Source organism: Brachycentrus maculatus, unplaced genomic scaffold (assembly GCF_059751285.1).
Source record: "Brachycentrus maculatus isolate JH-2025_06_01 unplaced genomic scaffold, ASM5975128v1 h1tg000259l, whole genome shotgun sequence".
NCBI lineage: Eukaryota > Metazoa > Arthropoda > Insecta > Trichoptera > Brachycentridae > Brachycentrus > Brachycentrus maculatus.
In genome coordinates, this window is record NW_028281010.1 from 961,835 (window position 1) to 977,700 (window position 15,866).

Here is a 15,866-nt window from a genome sequence, read left to right on the forward strand (position 1 = left end):
GTTTTTTTCATTATACTTGTCAAAATCATTGTTGCATTGACTTTCCAGTTCAGCAGAGAGCTTTGAAAATATACTAAGACAATTTTTAAATGATTCATTAACCAAAATTCCATCTTTGCGATTTGAAGTAATTCTTTTTCTGGCAGTTTTTATAAGAACCAGATTCAAAAATATTTTTATTCTTCTTTGGATATCATACCTGGAACATTTATTTTTTTAGCTATTTTAACCTGGATTAACCCTTCTGAATTCAATCAATTATTTGTGGCCACTCAGTTTCACTCAAGGCATTTTTTTATAAAATAATGAAAGCTTAAATGAAAAATATTTTAAAAAATCGCGCTTATTTACTGATTATAATAACTAAGCAACCTTTGAAAGTAGTAAATAAAGTGTTTTTAAATTAACCACGCCCCTAATTCGCTCAATCCTTTTAAGAACGTCATAAATAAAATAAAAATAGATTTTACAGGAAAACGTTTTTTAAGTTTAAAAATATAATACAATGTATTAAAAATAAATATCAAGCCATTGAACTTTTTATTGTGCAACAGATCTTTTTTGGTAAAACCTGAAGGTATTTTCTAACTCACTAACTAACTAACCATCACGCCGCTTCTCCGCAGGGGTAGGCAGAGAGAATCGAACGCCACACCACTCTGTCTTTGCAAACATTCTTTGCCTCTTCTACATTCATGCATCTCGTCATACATACCCGACGATTATTACGACTCCTGACCCGGCCGCTTTCAAGTATTTGACATACCTGATTGTGCCAAGTTTTCCTCGGTCGTCCTCTGCTTCTTTTTCCAACTACATTCGCCTCATAAATTTGTTAAACCGTTTTTTCTTCACTCATACGCTCCACATGTCCAAACCATCTCAACACACCTTTCTTAATTTTATCGATAATGCTTATCTCAGCCTTACATTCTTTCCTTATTTCATCATTCGAATATCTATCAAACATTGTTTTGCCACACATTCGTCTGAGGGATAGCATTTCGACTGCATTCAGTCTGCTTTCATCCTTTTTTTGCCAACTCCATGCTTCGCTTCCATACATAAGGGTTGGAACCAGAACTTCATTGTGTACTGCCAGTTTAGCTTCCGCTGATAGATTTTTATTTGCTAAAACTGATTTTAGTGCACCATTCACTCTGTTCCCAGCATTCACTCTCCTTTCTATGTCAGGTTTTTTCTCCATTTGAAAAATATTTAGTATACTTAAAAAAATAATTAAACAATACCTTTTCTTCAAAATGCAAAAACAACACTTTCTGCCCTGTAGCGGGTCAGTATTAATTTTAAAATATGCCTCTTTTGCTGAGATATAGTACATTTTCTGCGCATTCCGAAAACATGCACTACTGAAAATTGACGATTTTTGATTTACGACATTCTTGAAAGGAATGAGCGATTTGTCGTAGGTCGGGATGGCAGGTAGGAAGTGGTAGGTAACATCAATCAAAATACTATACAATCCAAGAGGATTGCAAGAGACGCAGTATTCAAAGACAAACCAATTATGAAGGGGGTGCCTAATACATATGGCCAGGGTTTTATGTTTCATAAGGTTCTTTTAGAAGGTTAGCCTTTTCCACACCCAATCATGCATAGGGAACTGCATTCTGTTGACGCAGTGTTATTTTGATTGTTATTTACATGAAGGCAAGGTGATCACTTATGCGCTTCAGGTATCAGTCTAGGGCAGTGGTCTCCAAACTCAAAGGATGTGAGCTACTTTCAAAAATTGAACTTGTCTTGTGGGCTACCAATACTAATTCCCTCTTTATAGTTTTTTTTATCATCAGTTCATATCGTACCATACATTTTATATTTTTATAAGTTTAAATAAATTGTAGTCGTACAGGAGAATGTGACCAACTAACAAAACGTAAAATGTTCAGGGGGCCCATTTAAGCTACTTTTGCTTGCTGACAAAATAAACAGCAATGCAGTTAGTCATTTTTACCAAGTCAATATATTATACTTACAAGTTTAAATTCCTTTGAGATTTTTTTCAGGGCAATATTAAACTAAATGCACTTAGTCACTTTCTCCTGTATGACTACGATATATATACATCTTTACACACGTGTAACATTCAATAAAAAGTATAAAGAAGGATCGTATTTGTGGAAGAGTCAATATATTATACTGCCAAGTTAAAAATCATTTGGGATTTTTTCAGGGCAATATTAAGCTAGTAAGATATCAAATAGTCAATGATCACGTTTCTGTAAAAAATGCACTTGATTACTTTCTCCTGTATGACTACAAAATTAGAGCATCAGATTATAAATAAAACGTAAAATGCGTACTTCAAATATTTATTTACAAACACAACAATAATTGAAAAAAGGTGTGATTAAAAAAAATCCAAATACAATTTACTAGGCAAATTTAATATCCTACGCGAGTCATTAAAAAAGCCCCTGCGAGCTACCGTGTGGCGATCACCGTGTATTAAATAAATATAAGTGTGAAAAATCATTCATGTTTTTTTAAATCCCCCCTGGAAATCGAACCCTATTCCACCAGCACGGTAGCTAAACGTGCTAACTATTAAACTAAGGAGGCTAACAAGAGGTGCTTACTAGAACCAGTTTCAATTCTGCTCGACAATTCCGCACACTCTTGTTTAACGTCTATGATTTATATCTATCTCAGTTAAGATTGTGACTTCGCTTGATATTTTTTTATAACGTAGATCAGTTCTAGTTCTTGGCATGGCTAGCTCCTTGCCTACGTAATCTCTAGTATGCAGAGTGTCCTCATAACTTTCCGGTTTCCCTCGGATTATTCTGGAGTGCCGGTCGACATAACACCGCCGTAAATTATAGTCACTCTCGAGAGTTGCCCCTTCCACAGCAGAACGTACGAGAGTATCCCCTTCTACATCTCCCGGATCAGCGTTGACACGCGTTGAAGGGGACCTCATATTTTTCTATTTCAATCTTCTGGTCGAGTTTCGCCAAGAAAAATATTTGTGTGTCCTGTAAATAAAATCACTTTAAAATATTATACATTATTAAAACCCTTATCCGCACCCCAATGGTGCATAGGGCACTGCATCATATAATCACGGTGTTATCTTGATCGTTAACACATGAAGGAAAGGTGATCAGCCTTCCGCTTCAGGTACCAGTCCAGGGTAGTATGGAATAAATAATTGAGTGAAAAAATCACTTATATTTATTTGACCTCCCTGGGAATCGAACCCGGGACCTCCAGGACGGTAGCCGAGACGGACATAGTAGTCAAATAGTTTATTGTAACTGTATTTACAATGACAGTTGGTAGAATTCTATATTGAATTGTTGGGTAATATATCCAAAATAAAACAAGGTTTATTGGATTGAATTCTACATTTATTTATGTATATGTTAATATGTGACGCGTTTCGTCTTCTTAGGACATTATCAAACACTCTCATTATCAAACATGCAAACAGATTGTTTGATAATGTCCTAAGAAGACGAAACGCGTCACGTATTAACATATACATAAATAAATGTAGAATTATATCCAACAAACCTTGTTTTATGTTGGATATATTACCCAACTAGTCAAATAGTGTCGTCTGGAATGGGAAAGGATGCAAAGAGAACAAAGATTAAGTATTTACTAAGTAAAACATTAATTAAAAATGAAGTATTCAATAGAGTTTATTCAATAACAATATCCACGCGTGTCCAAACCGACCGACCACTGTCGTAGATCACCTTCTGCTTGCTTACATCCGACGCCCATAGATGGCGCAATACAATATTTCTAGTGCTTAAATCTAACAAATAGTTAAAAAATGTAAATGCAATTTGTTCCCTAATACGGGATGCTAAGAAGAAACAACGCCAAATATTGTTTTTATTTCCTACACTACCGAGGCGAACACAATTTGCTCCATCAGTATACTTTTTACAACTAGACTACAGAGACTACCATATCGATAGGAAACGATTGAGATCCAATATTCTCACTAATAATAATTTCATAATTACCCAGATAACCAATAGTTTGATGAAATACATTAGTATTTTTATTAACTTTTCCTAAAATTATAATTAATAGAAAAATTACCTGCGGGAAGCACGAGCCAGAAACTAACCTATATGCACAGACTAACTAATTTATATAAAGACCGCCAACTGCCTCGATTTTTTATGGCTGGAAGTGATATTCGCCAGCGGCCGGAAGTGACGTAAACGGCTAGAAGTACTAAGCTCCCGGCTGGGCGTGACTTCGCCGCGGCTGAATGTCAAATCCACCCGCCGAAATATTTATCATTCATTTTTCAGGTTAAATGGTATTTATATTGAAATTTGTTGTATTACATATTTTCAAAATTATAATATTAATATTACAAAGAAGATATTTCGCTATCTAAATTTATTTATTTCAGTGTAAACAAAAATAGAAAGGTCACGGCTAAAACGCGACATTTATAAAAAGAGTTCAGGCGATTAATAATGGTTACTCAACTCAGCCTTACAATGGTAAATGGCAATGGTAACTTTTTTGAAACTATTATCTCAAACTATGTATAAATATAAGGCTTTTTAACAAAAATTAAAACGATAGAATTTTCAAATTACTATATTAAATTTAAAATTCTAGAAAATACAATATTTTAAAAGGGCGGAAGGAGTGCCCACCACTTTCTGAAGTTATGTTTCTTAACGGGGGTGCCAGCGCCCCTTTGTGGGCGTTTTGGAAGTCTGGCTAGGCGTTTTTAAATTTTTTGCATTTGCTGCAGAAGTTCAAGGGAGTGTTGTGTCAAGTAAGAAAAACTACACTTTCATACGCAAAATTTAACTTTAACTTTGGCATAATACTCAATATTACCAAGTTCTTCATATACGGATTTCTATTTTTCTATCGATAATTGTCTATAACCATAGTTTGTGTATATTTATTTGAAATATTTGAACAACTTGTTAGCATCTCTTATTTTTCGTTCCCGTTTTGGTGTTTTTGTTAGTGTATTAGTGTGTCTCGTCATTTCTGGTCGTTTTTTGAACAATCTGACGTTTACGAGTCGACCCCCCCTGCCTATATGCACGAGCCGTCGAGAAGAGCGAAAAGGCATAGACAATTATACTTCACGAATATCTTTACATAGACAATATAGTGTCATTGGTTACCTGGTAGCTAAGTACCTACCTTACATTTTATTTGAACCCTTGGCTAAGGAAATATTTGATCTACTCTACCGCATCCCACTTTGGCATTCGACAGTAACCAGAGTGATGACCTGGCGGTGAAATTAATATTGATTTAATTATCGCATCAGTCAGTATTTGCTTCAGGTAAACAGAAGTGACGACCAACTCAGTCCCCTCAGCCCCTCCCATTCTATGTCGATAAAAAAAATACAACCTCAAGCGCCCTTATAAAAACTTGATTATAATAGGATGATGATGGTAATGATAGATAAAAATAAAACGTCGTCAATCGGCCACAGGACGCTGAATGGACCAAAGTCCATCACCTCTTTTTTTCAGGAAAAAGAAGATGAGCCGACAAATTGTAACGCCTTCCTCTTGATCCTCATGGACTGGAGAATGGTCAAGATGTTGAGCAGAACGCCTCCCTCAGCGGTGGTCACGCCGGAGAGCAGTTTGATGAGTTATTGTGTTATTGTGGATGGTCAACTTCCAACTTCCAGACTAGCACAATTCGAACGGGACTTGGTAAGAAAGGTCTGCCACTTGCGCTTGCGTATGAATGGGAGCTGGCATAGTTAAGGCATTCAAGAATTTTTTTAATGTGTGTCCAAATACTTGTTCACAAATTTGGATTATCTTATCTACAATAATTATTTATAGGAGTTATTTATCATGTAATTTTTTTTTAATTATTAGATTTGTAAACAATTATTTGGATACACTCAAAATGTTGTTAATAAATTACTGGTCAAATTATAAGCTAAAATAATAAAATGTAGAAGATATTTTTTGGCGTTTCTCATGTATGAGATTATAATCCAGGATTCGGACCTCACATACAAATATAAGAGTTTCTCCTCAATAAAAAAGCTTCTTTGTCTCACCAATAGATGTCACTAGTGATTCTTGTACAATATTTCAAAATTCCATCATATTTTATATGTAGAACTTCCAAGAATTTGAGTAGTGTGGTGAATGTTACATGTGTGTAAAGTGATCACTTAAAGCAGCCTATGACGGTCGTAAGCCCTGTAAGTGCCCAGACTTCTAAATTCTTCTTCATCTATGTTAAGATGTCAAAAAAATAATAAGGTATTTAAGGTTGCCAATAGTCATCGGAGAGGTGACGTAGTAGCAAGGGTTCCATGGAGCAGTTCAGGCAGGTACCAAACAGAGACAGCGTTACCTTTCTCACTCACTCACTCACCCGTGTCTAGACAGTCCACGTAGAAGGTCCTTATGTCTATTAGAACACCTTGGGAATGGAACCCGCGGCGAGATTAAACGCCAAATGCGCTAACCTCTGCACTATAGACAGATCTTGACAGAACACTGCAGACTGAGGAAACTCATGTCAAAAATTGGACTACGTGACTTTTTTTTAAAATTACCTTATGTCCAAGTGTCTCTGAAATCTAGCTACGGCTTATGCAACACCGTTTATCATGTCCCTACTCATGCTTCAACTTTATAAGTTTCATAGCCTATACCTACTCGTGAGTAGGATTTACTCTTTATGTTGAAAGTTACCATAGTTTCATGTAATTCATGAGTGAAAATTCTAGGCAATTCTCGCGACTACATGACTCCCCAGTCTGCAGATTTTATATGGAGGATAACGAAACACCAATCCACATTCCCTATAACTGTGACGCACTCGCTCGCAAACAAAGTCACATCCTCAGATGACCACTACTGGACTCCGAGAAGGTGAAGCTCCTACCACCAAGACAGGTCGTGAGCTGCATGACACATGTAGGTCTTGAGAGTGAGCTATGACACAGAGGGAGGTTATGATGGACCTAATATTGCTCACTCCTTTCAACAACGTCATATTATCAAAAAACTTGATTTTTCAGGAGATCATTGCTAAAGTTTAAAAGTAAAATAAAATGTATTAAAAATAAATATCAAGCCACTTATTGAACATTTTACTGTGCAACAGATCTTTTTAGGTAAAACCTGAAGGTTTTTTCTCCATTTGAAAAATATTTGGTATATTTAAAAAAATAATTAAACAATACCTTTTCTTCAAAATGCAAAAACAACACTTTCCGCCCTGTAGCGGGTAAATATCAAGTTAAAAATATGCCGCTTTTGCTGGGATATAGTACATTTCCTGGGCATTCCGAAAACATACACAACTGAGAAATGACGATTTTTTATGTATGACGTTGTTGAAAGGAGTGAGCGATATGGTCACAGTGACATAAGAGATACAAGATCCCTTGACCTTATAATAAAAACATAGTGACAGATATTATACACATAATAAAAAATCAAGAAACAATTTGCATATAATTTATTTACACAAAATAAAACTACAGAATGGGAATATCTAATAAATTAAACTATTTTTTTGTCATTTCTATAGCATTATTATGGCTAGCATTTTCTTGTAAGTGTTGAATCGTTATGAAGCGACAATAGGTCTTGGGTCCTTGAAAGTTAAGATCTCTTTTTCCCCGGAACCCACGGCTCCACTTGCGGCTTTGTGGTGCTATAGGGGACGTACTGCCCGGTAGATCCTGACAAATTCTCCGTGTGATCGGCCATCCACTTGTATTTGGGTCGGGAACCATCCTGAATACAACAAAATACATTTTAATAACAGTAGGGAAAAGGAGATGAAAATCTGGAATCAATAATATGTAATAATAATAAAACCCTTATCCGCACCCCAATGGTGCATAGGGCACTGCGTCATATAAACGCAGTGTTATCTTGATGGTTTACACATGAAGGAAAGGTGATCAGCCCTCCGCTTCAGGTACCCAGTCCAGGGTAATATTGAATAAATATGACAGTGAAAAAATCACTTATATTTATTTTACCCCCCTTGGGAATCGAACCCGGGATCTCCAGAACGGTAGCCGAGCGTGCTGACCATTACACTACGGAGGCGGACAAATCAAAGATTGAATAATTTATTAGAAATCCCTTTTTGAAAATCCAGACTCGCGCAAAGACACTCATTTTTCATAGCGCCAAAACTGTTAATTCATTCCACAAAGACTATTTCGTAGTCATACAGGAGAAAGTGACCAAGTGTATTTTTTTTACAAAACTGATCATTGACTATTTGATATCTTACTAGCTTAATATTGTCCTGTAAAACGTCCCAAAGGATTTTAAACTTGTAAGTATAATATATTGACTTGGTAAAAATGACTAACTGCATTGATGTTTATTTTTTTGCCAAGCAAAGGTGACTTAAATGGCCCTCCTGAACATTTTACATTTTGGTAGTTGGTCACTTTCTCCTGTACGACCACGATATGTTAGACGTTAATTACCTTAGCTTGTTTCAATTTCAAATTTTGCTAAAATTATTTATTAAAAAAACAGATCTAAGTATCTTCCTCTTTCAAACGTAGAACTCTAAATTATAAAAATTGCTAAATTGGTTCATGTGTAACATTCACCAATTATACCCATTATTGACAACCACACTACTCAAATTCTTGGAAGTTCTATATATATATATATATATAGAACTTCCAAGAATTTGAGTAGTGTGGTTGTCAATAATGGGTATAATTGGTGAATGTTACACATGTGTAAAGTGATCACTTAAACCAGCCTATGACGGTCGTCAGCCCCGTAAATGCCCAGACTTCCATATTCTTCTTCATCTTTGATAAGATGTCAAAAAATAACAATAATAATAGTATTAATCAGTCTTGATAAAGAAGCGGTTAGCTTCGAAACTGGTAGACATTATAATTAAGTTATAATAAAATATTTAAAGTGATTTTAAAACAAAGCTACATTTTGATTATAAAATTTAAAATTACAAAGTTAATGCTTCAAATATTAATTATGTAAATGCATATTTGAATTGTCCGCCTCCGTAGTGTAATGGTCAGCGCGCTCGGCTACCGTTCTGGAGGTCCCGGGTTCGATTCCCAAGGGGGGTAAAATAAATATAAGTGATTTTTTCACTGTCATATTTATTCAATATTGCCCTGGACTGGTACCTGAAGCGGAGGGCTGATCACCTTTCCTTCATGTGTAAACGATCAAGATAACACTGCGTTTATATGACGCAGTGCCCTATGCACCATTGGGGTGCGGATAACGGTTTTATTATTATTATTATATTTGAATTCAATGATCATTGTCACCTAAAACAGAGTCTTAGCCTAAAACTAAGTTTTAGCCATAAACTGAGTCTTAATCTCAAACCGAGTGTTATATTCGTCTTTTCACTGTGCGGCGGTTACTGTGTTTGGCTACTGCGCCAGAGATCTCAAGTTCAAAGTGTTTTTTTTCACATAAATAAATATTAATAATAATAATAATAATAAAACCCTTATCCGCACCCCAATGGTGCATAGGGCACTGCGTCATATAAACGCAGTGTTATCTTGATCATTTACACATGAAGGAAAGGTGATCTGCCCTCCGCTTCAGGTACCAGTCCATGGTAATATTGAATAAATATGACACTGAAAAAATCACGTATATTTATTTTACCCCCCTTGGGAATCGAACCCGGGACCTCCAGAACGGTAGCCGAGCGTGCTGACCATTACACTACGGAGGCGGACGATTTATTAATAATAATCCAATACTCAATATACCTGATGAGGGGGGAGGTCAGTCTTGTAGTGCATCCAACCAAACCATTCTGCGGGAATCTGAAAAAAATATAATTTAAACTTTGTTATTGTTTTTAAAGGGACCTATTGTAATAAACTATGAATCCGCCTCCGTAGTGTTATGGTCAGCGTAGTGTAACGGTGTGCGCGTGTGGCGTGCTTTGTAAGTATGTGCGCATGCCGTAACAGGTACGTTTACTCCGCCAGTATTGCGCAGATCGTCTTACGCGGCGTTCATGTCGCTACGCTAGCTATTGTGGATCCTTGCGATGTTTTTTCCCCTTTATTTCAGATAATTACCGGAGCAAACGTTACAAAATTGTCACATTTCTACTTCAACTATGGTCAATAAAAGGAACATTTGGGAATATTCATATTTTTCCTGTATTTAAACCACATTTTCATATGGTAATAATAACAATAAATTTGGATAACTTATATAGCGCCATTTTCGTAAAAAAAATACCTCAAGGGCGCTTCACTGTGAATGAATTGGGGAAAGTATTATGGTGGAAATGATTTAGCAAACAAATGTGTTTTTAGTCTTTTTCTAAAGATCATCTCACTCTCACTATTTCTAACCATTGTTGGAAGAGCATTCCACGCCGTCGGTCCTGCAACAGCAAAGGCACGATCACTTTGCCCATTGCAGATGTTGTAGCCGATGGAAGCGTGAGACGTCTATCAACCAATTCATCTGGAATACACAGCTCCTTAAGATACTCTGGACCCATATTGTGTATTGATTTATACATGAGTAGGCAGAGTTTAAACTCAACCCTTTCGGGAAAGCGTAACCAGTGGAGTTTGTGAAGTAGTGGGGTGATGTGACTGAATTTAGAAATTCCAAAAATTAGTCTCGCTGCTGCGTTTAACACTGATTGCAGTCGAGTCATTTTATTGTTTGGTAGACCCGTGTATATACCGTTACAATAATATGTACGAAATACATATCACCGGTGTACGCAGCAGTTTTTAGCACCGTAAGGGACTGGTTGACCCAGGGGTTCCCAATCTTTTTCAGCCCGCGGCGCACTCACAAATATAGTATTTTGTCACGGCACTCTACTTTATAGTTGACATTTGAACGGTGTTATATTCCATACATATCACCATTGAGGGGCCTTTCAAATGAATATTTTTTTATAACACTTTGTTTTATTCAAATTTGAAGATGGGAAGCCTTTAATGAAAGACCCTGTATATATTACCCTGATGTAAGACCCTGTAGAAGAGGTACCTACAATAATAGTAGTTGGGTAGATAGGCACAAAAATTAAAATATCCACAATATGAAATTGAGTTTAATTATATTTATAAGAATTCAGAATTGAAACAGAGAACAGCAAAAAAGCGAATATTTGTGGTTTCAGATAACGATACAGGATTGACTCACGGCGCCCCTCATTACTTTCTGCGCACCAGGGTGCCACGGCGCACACTTTGGGAACACTCGCATCTACTACGTTGAGAAAGTTGGGGCTTGTGCGCCCACGTACCTTGCCGCCGTCATGGAGTACCTAGCTGCCGAGGTGTTGAAAACGCCCATCAATATCTCCAGTGACAACAAGAAGACCAGCATTACCTCCGCCATCTGCAGTTGAATATCCACAATGACGGGACCTTAACAAGCTGATCTCCGGCATTACCATTACACAGTGAGGCGTCCTGTCCAACATCTTGGCCACGCTCCAGCCCAAGAAGACCGAGAAGACCGACAAGAAAGCGCAACAATACGGCGGCTCCACTTTCCTGCCTCAGACTCAGCTGATTGATGACGTTTTTCATTAATATATTTTTTAAATTTTCTTTCATTATCATTTTCATATCATAATCCATACCTGTATAAGCGCCCTTGAGGTAGTTTTTTTACGAAAATGGCTCTTTATAAATCATCCAAATTATTATTATTATTATTAACCCCTGGGTTAACCTGTTTGATGCTGCATATACAGCGTTGTTCAATGGAATTCGATAATGGAACCTACCTGACTTCCGTCGTAACTCATGCCATATTTGGGGGCGTACTCCACCCACCGGTTCCTGGACACAAAGTACCTCGGGTTCTCAAAGTACTTGTTCCCGTACTTGTCCTCCCCGACCAGCACGCCTTCCTTCAAGTCGTCCTGTCTGGAATCATACGCTAATTAGGGACAACTCCGAGGACGGGCAATATCACACGACCTTGTATGATAAAAATAGTGGACATTGGTAACATAAACCAAGCTAGGACACAAAATGCCCAACCCTCTTCTAGTGGAACGGGAGGTCTGCTGATGACAGTCAACAGTCCGCCTTCTCCTGAGGAGTGCAACGTGGTTTCCTCCCAGCAATGAGCAAATGCTGACAAGTTCCCGACTGGCCCACACTAGATTATCCCTCCTGTTCCCAACACAGATTCAAATAAAAACATATTTAATTAGTTACAAATAACAAAAATCTACTGAATGATCTATAAACCTTGTACATAAAAAGCAAGGTAAATAATTAATGCAATTCCCATCTAAAAAAAAAATCACACGACCTTGACACATTCTTCTATGTGTTTGCCTTGTGGGGAATTCACAAAATTTGTGGGGATTGGCACTATGTGAGGAAAATGCGGCGATTTTAACATTGTTTCATTAATTAATTTATCCGCCTATTATTTTTGTCCGCCTCCGTAGTGTAATGGTCAGCACGCTCGGCTACCGTTCTGGAGGTCCCGGGTTCGATTCCCAAGGGGGGTAAAATAAATATAAGTGATTTTTTCACTGTCATATTTATTAAATATTACCCTTGACTGGTACCTGAAGCGGAGGGCTGATCACCTTTCCTTCATGTGTAAACTATCAAGATAACACTGCGTTTATATGACGCAGTGCCCTATGCACCATTGGGGTGCGGATAAGGGTTTCATTATTATTATTAATTAATTTATCAGACAGTGGCACTATGTGGGGAAAATGCGGGGATTTTAGCATTTTATCGTTTTTTTATTTATCAGACAGGTCGATGGTTAGTCCCCCTCCGTAGTGTAATGGTCAGCACGCTCAGCTACCGTTCTGGGTTCGATTCCCAGGGGGAGTCAAATAAATATACGTGATTTTTTCACTTATTTATTCAATATTAATAATAAAACCCTTAACCGCACCCCAATGGTGCATAGGGCACTGTGTCATATAAACGCAGTGTTATCTTGATCGTTTACACATGAAGGAAAGGTGATCAGTCCTCCGCTTCAGGTACCAGTCCAGGGTAATATTGAATAAATATGACAGTGAAAAAATCTCTTATATTTTTTTTACCCCCCTTGGGAATCGAACCCGGGACCTCCAGAACGGTAGCCGAGCGTGCTGACCATTACACTACGGAGGCGGACGAAATTCAATATTACCCAGTTGCAATTGATATTGCGGTAACTAGCTTAATATCTAAGACTCGCTGCTCTGTTACTTTAGAAAAAAAAGGAAATTCTGTCTTGTACTGTTTTTGCAGATAGGGGGCAAAGAGCCGCTCCTGCCGACCTCTGGCTTAGGGTAATATGAGATAAATAAAAAATTGAAAAATGACTCATATTCATTTACATCCCCCCTGGGAATCGAACCCTATTCCACCAGCACGGTAGCTAAATGTGCTAACCATTAACCCATGACAACTAAACTATATTTAATAGATTTATATTATCCACTGACACTTCGTGATGGAATTGCATTTTTAATTTATTATTAGATTAAAACCAATATTTTTAGCTTTTCCACTTTTTATTTGACCAGCGACCGGGTTTCGTCGTTACTGACATCATCAGACCAGTCTGATGATGTCGGTAACGACGAAACGCGGTCGCTGGTCAAATAAAAAAGTGGAAAAGCTAAAAATATTGGTTTTAATCTAATAATAAATTAAACTATATTTGTAGACACATAGTAACTAAACATTCGTCAGGCGGACTACGCAATTAAAAAGTGAAAATCACCAAAAGTATTTATTAAAAATAGTAACTGGTTACATGGTACTTAAGTTTGGTTTATTAGGAATGAATGTAAGAGATATTTGACAATAAATCAGTATTTCGTAAACAAAGCCTGGCGGGTGCGGGGTGCAGGGAACTAAGTGCACTTGACTTGCACCCACTTGTCGCGTGGACGAATGTTTAGTTATCTAGGGTTAAAACAAACCATTTCACATCCAAATATCTGGACGCAATAGCGTGAACCACAAAACGTCAACGAGACGCAAAATTATATAATGGGCAAAAATACTAACCTATAAAGTTTATACAGAGAAGCTCTAATTCCACCGTTCTGCCTTATTATAGTGAACAACCGGGCCACTTTATCTAGGGCTAAATATTTAGCCATTTTCAATATTTGGACTTCTATATCCTCTACGAGAAGAAATATTCGTCCGAAGCAGAACGAAATTTGACAGTAAAATTTAGTATTGCCAGTAGAAAAAAATTGCGGATAAAATGATGAAAATTAAACTACTACTACTACTACTACCATCACGCCGTTTCCCCGCAGGGAGGATGGAACGCCACACTCTTCTGTCCTGACATACACTCCTCGCCTCCTTCACATCCATACATCTAGTCATACATGCCCTCCGATTACGCATACTTTTGACACCGCCAGATTTTAGGTTCTGATTGATCTGATCGTGCCAAGTCTTTTTCGGTCGTCCACGTTCTGTTTTCCCTCAAACATTCGCCACATATATTTTCTTAATCATTCTCTCGTTATCAATTCGCTCCACATGTCCATACCACCGCAAAGAACTCTTCCTAATCTTTTCAATTATTCCTCGTTCAGCCTTACATTCCTTTTTTATATCGTCGTTTTTAATTCTGTCATACAATGATTTTCCACACATTCGTCTGAGGGAGCGCATTTCAACAGCGTTCACTCTGCTTTCATCCTTCCTTTGCCAATTCCATGTTTCGCTTCCATACATTAGTGTTATATTCCAAAATTAAAACACTGTAAACAGAAATACATCTTTTTCATAAAAATGGAAAAATTATTTTCAATGTTATTTATTTTATTGGTCACTGGATTATTCAGCCGTTTGACGGGATGTTAATTATAAAGGGTTCTCAACTTGATATGAAACATGTATCGTTCTTCCCTTTTTTATGAAAGAAGACGGAAGTCTGAGCATTCTAGGGGTTACAACTAGGCATTTCTAAACGAATAAGCCCAATAAATATTTCACTAATCGCTCAACCTATGGCGCATTATTTGCAAATGTATCGAAAACCTTACTGATATGCGGAAGGATGTAAGACCATTGCATACATACAATATATACACTAACTAACTAACTAACCATCACGCCGCTTCCCCACAGGGGTAGGCAGAGAGAATAGAGCGCCACACCACTCTGTCCTTGCAAACATTCTTCGCCTCTTCCACGTTCATGCATCTCCTCATACATACCCGCCGATTGTTACGACTCCTAACCTGACAACTTTCAAGTATTTGGCATACCTGATCGTGCCATGTTTTTCTCGGTCTTCCTCTACTTCTTTTCCCACTAACATTCGCCTCATAAATTTGTTTTACCGTTCTTTCCTGACTCATTCATTCTACATGTCCAAACCATCTCAACACACCTTTCTTAATTTCATCGATAATGCTTATCTCAGCTTTGCATTCCTTCCTTATTTCACCATTCGCACATCTATCATGCGTCGTTTTGTCGCACATTCTTCTGAGAGATCGCATTTCAACTGCATTCAGTCTACTTTCATCCTTTGTTTGCCAACTCCATGTTTCACTTCTATACATTAGAGTTGGATGTTTAATAACGGGGAGAATGGTGACCGTTACACAAGTGTATTATTGTGTTACGTTACACAAGTGTATTATTTCTTTAACCAGACAAATGTCAGGTTGTAAGCCATGTAATGCTCATACTTTTTACATCTTTCATAATAAATGAAAGAGCGTAAAGGTTTTTATGTTTTCAAATTTCACAACCCCTCTGCCATATTTAAAAAAATGTAATAAGAGAAAGCTTTTAACTATCCAGAAATTTAAAAAATGCTTAACATTTTTTTCCCAACAAAAATCGTTGTTCAGTATGTTAGTGTAAGTTTTGGGACCTA

At 37.2% G+C, this 15,866-nt stretch overlaps 1 protein-coding gene and 1 long non-coding RNA gene across 2 annotated transcripts; both read right to left on the bottom strand.

Annotated features, from left to right (window-relative positions):
* Nucleotides 1-2,319: 2,319 nt before the first annotated feature.
* LOC148305885 (uncharacterized) lies at nucleotides 2,320-5,102 on the bottom strand. Its single transcript, XR_015838089.1, has 3 exons — nucleotides 5,056-5,102; nucleotides 4,084-4,111; nucleotides 2,320-2,999 (listed from the first exon to the last, which is right to left on the bottom strand). It is a non-coding gene; the product is annotated as an uncharacterized LOC148305885 (long non-coding RNA).
* A 2,354-nt stretch (nucleotides 5,103-7,456) lies between these two features.
* On the bottom strand, nucleotides 7,457-14,199 carry ND-B17.2 (NADH dehydrogenase (ubiquinone) B17.2 subunit). Its single transcript, XM_088265970.1, has 4 exons — nucleotides 14,021-14,199; nucleotides 11,764-11,905; nucleotides 9,758-9,814; nucleotides 7,457-7,754 (listed from the first exon to the last, which is right to left on the bottom strand). The coding sequence occupies exons 1-4, from the start codon at nucleotides 14,113-14,115 to the stop codon at nucleotides 7,620-7,622; spliced, it is 429 nt and encodes a 142-aa protein (XP_088122096.1). The 5' UTR covers nucleotides 14,116-14,199; the 3' UTR covers nucleotides 7,457-7,619.
* Between the last annotated feature and the right edge of the window lie 1,667 nt (nucleotides 14,200-15,866).

Excerpts from the sequence above, each read along its gene's own strand:
- ND-B17.2 (XM_088265970.1), bottom strand. The coding sequence starts at position 14,115 with ATGGCTAAATATTTAGCCCTAGATAAAGTGGCCCGGTTGTTCACTATA. Across the intron at positions 9,815-11,763 it reads TGAGTTACGACGGAAGTCAG|ATTCCCGCAGAATGGTTTGG; the intron begins GTAGGTTCCATT and ends TATTTTTTTCAG. Across the intron at positions 7,755-9,757 it reads CTGACCTCCCCCCTCATCAG|GATGGTTCCCGACCCAAATA; the intron begins GTATATTGAGTA and ends TGTTGTATTCAG.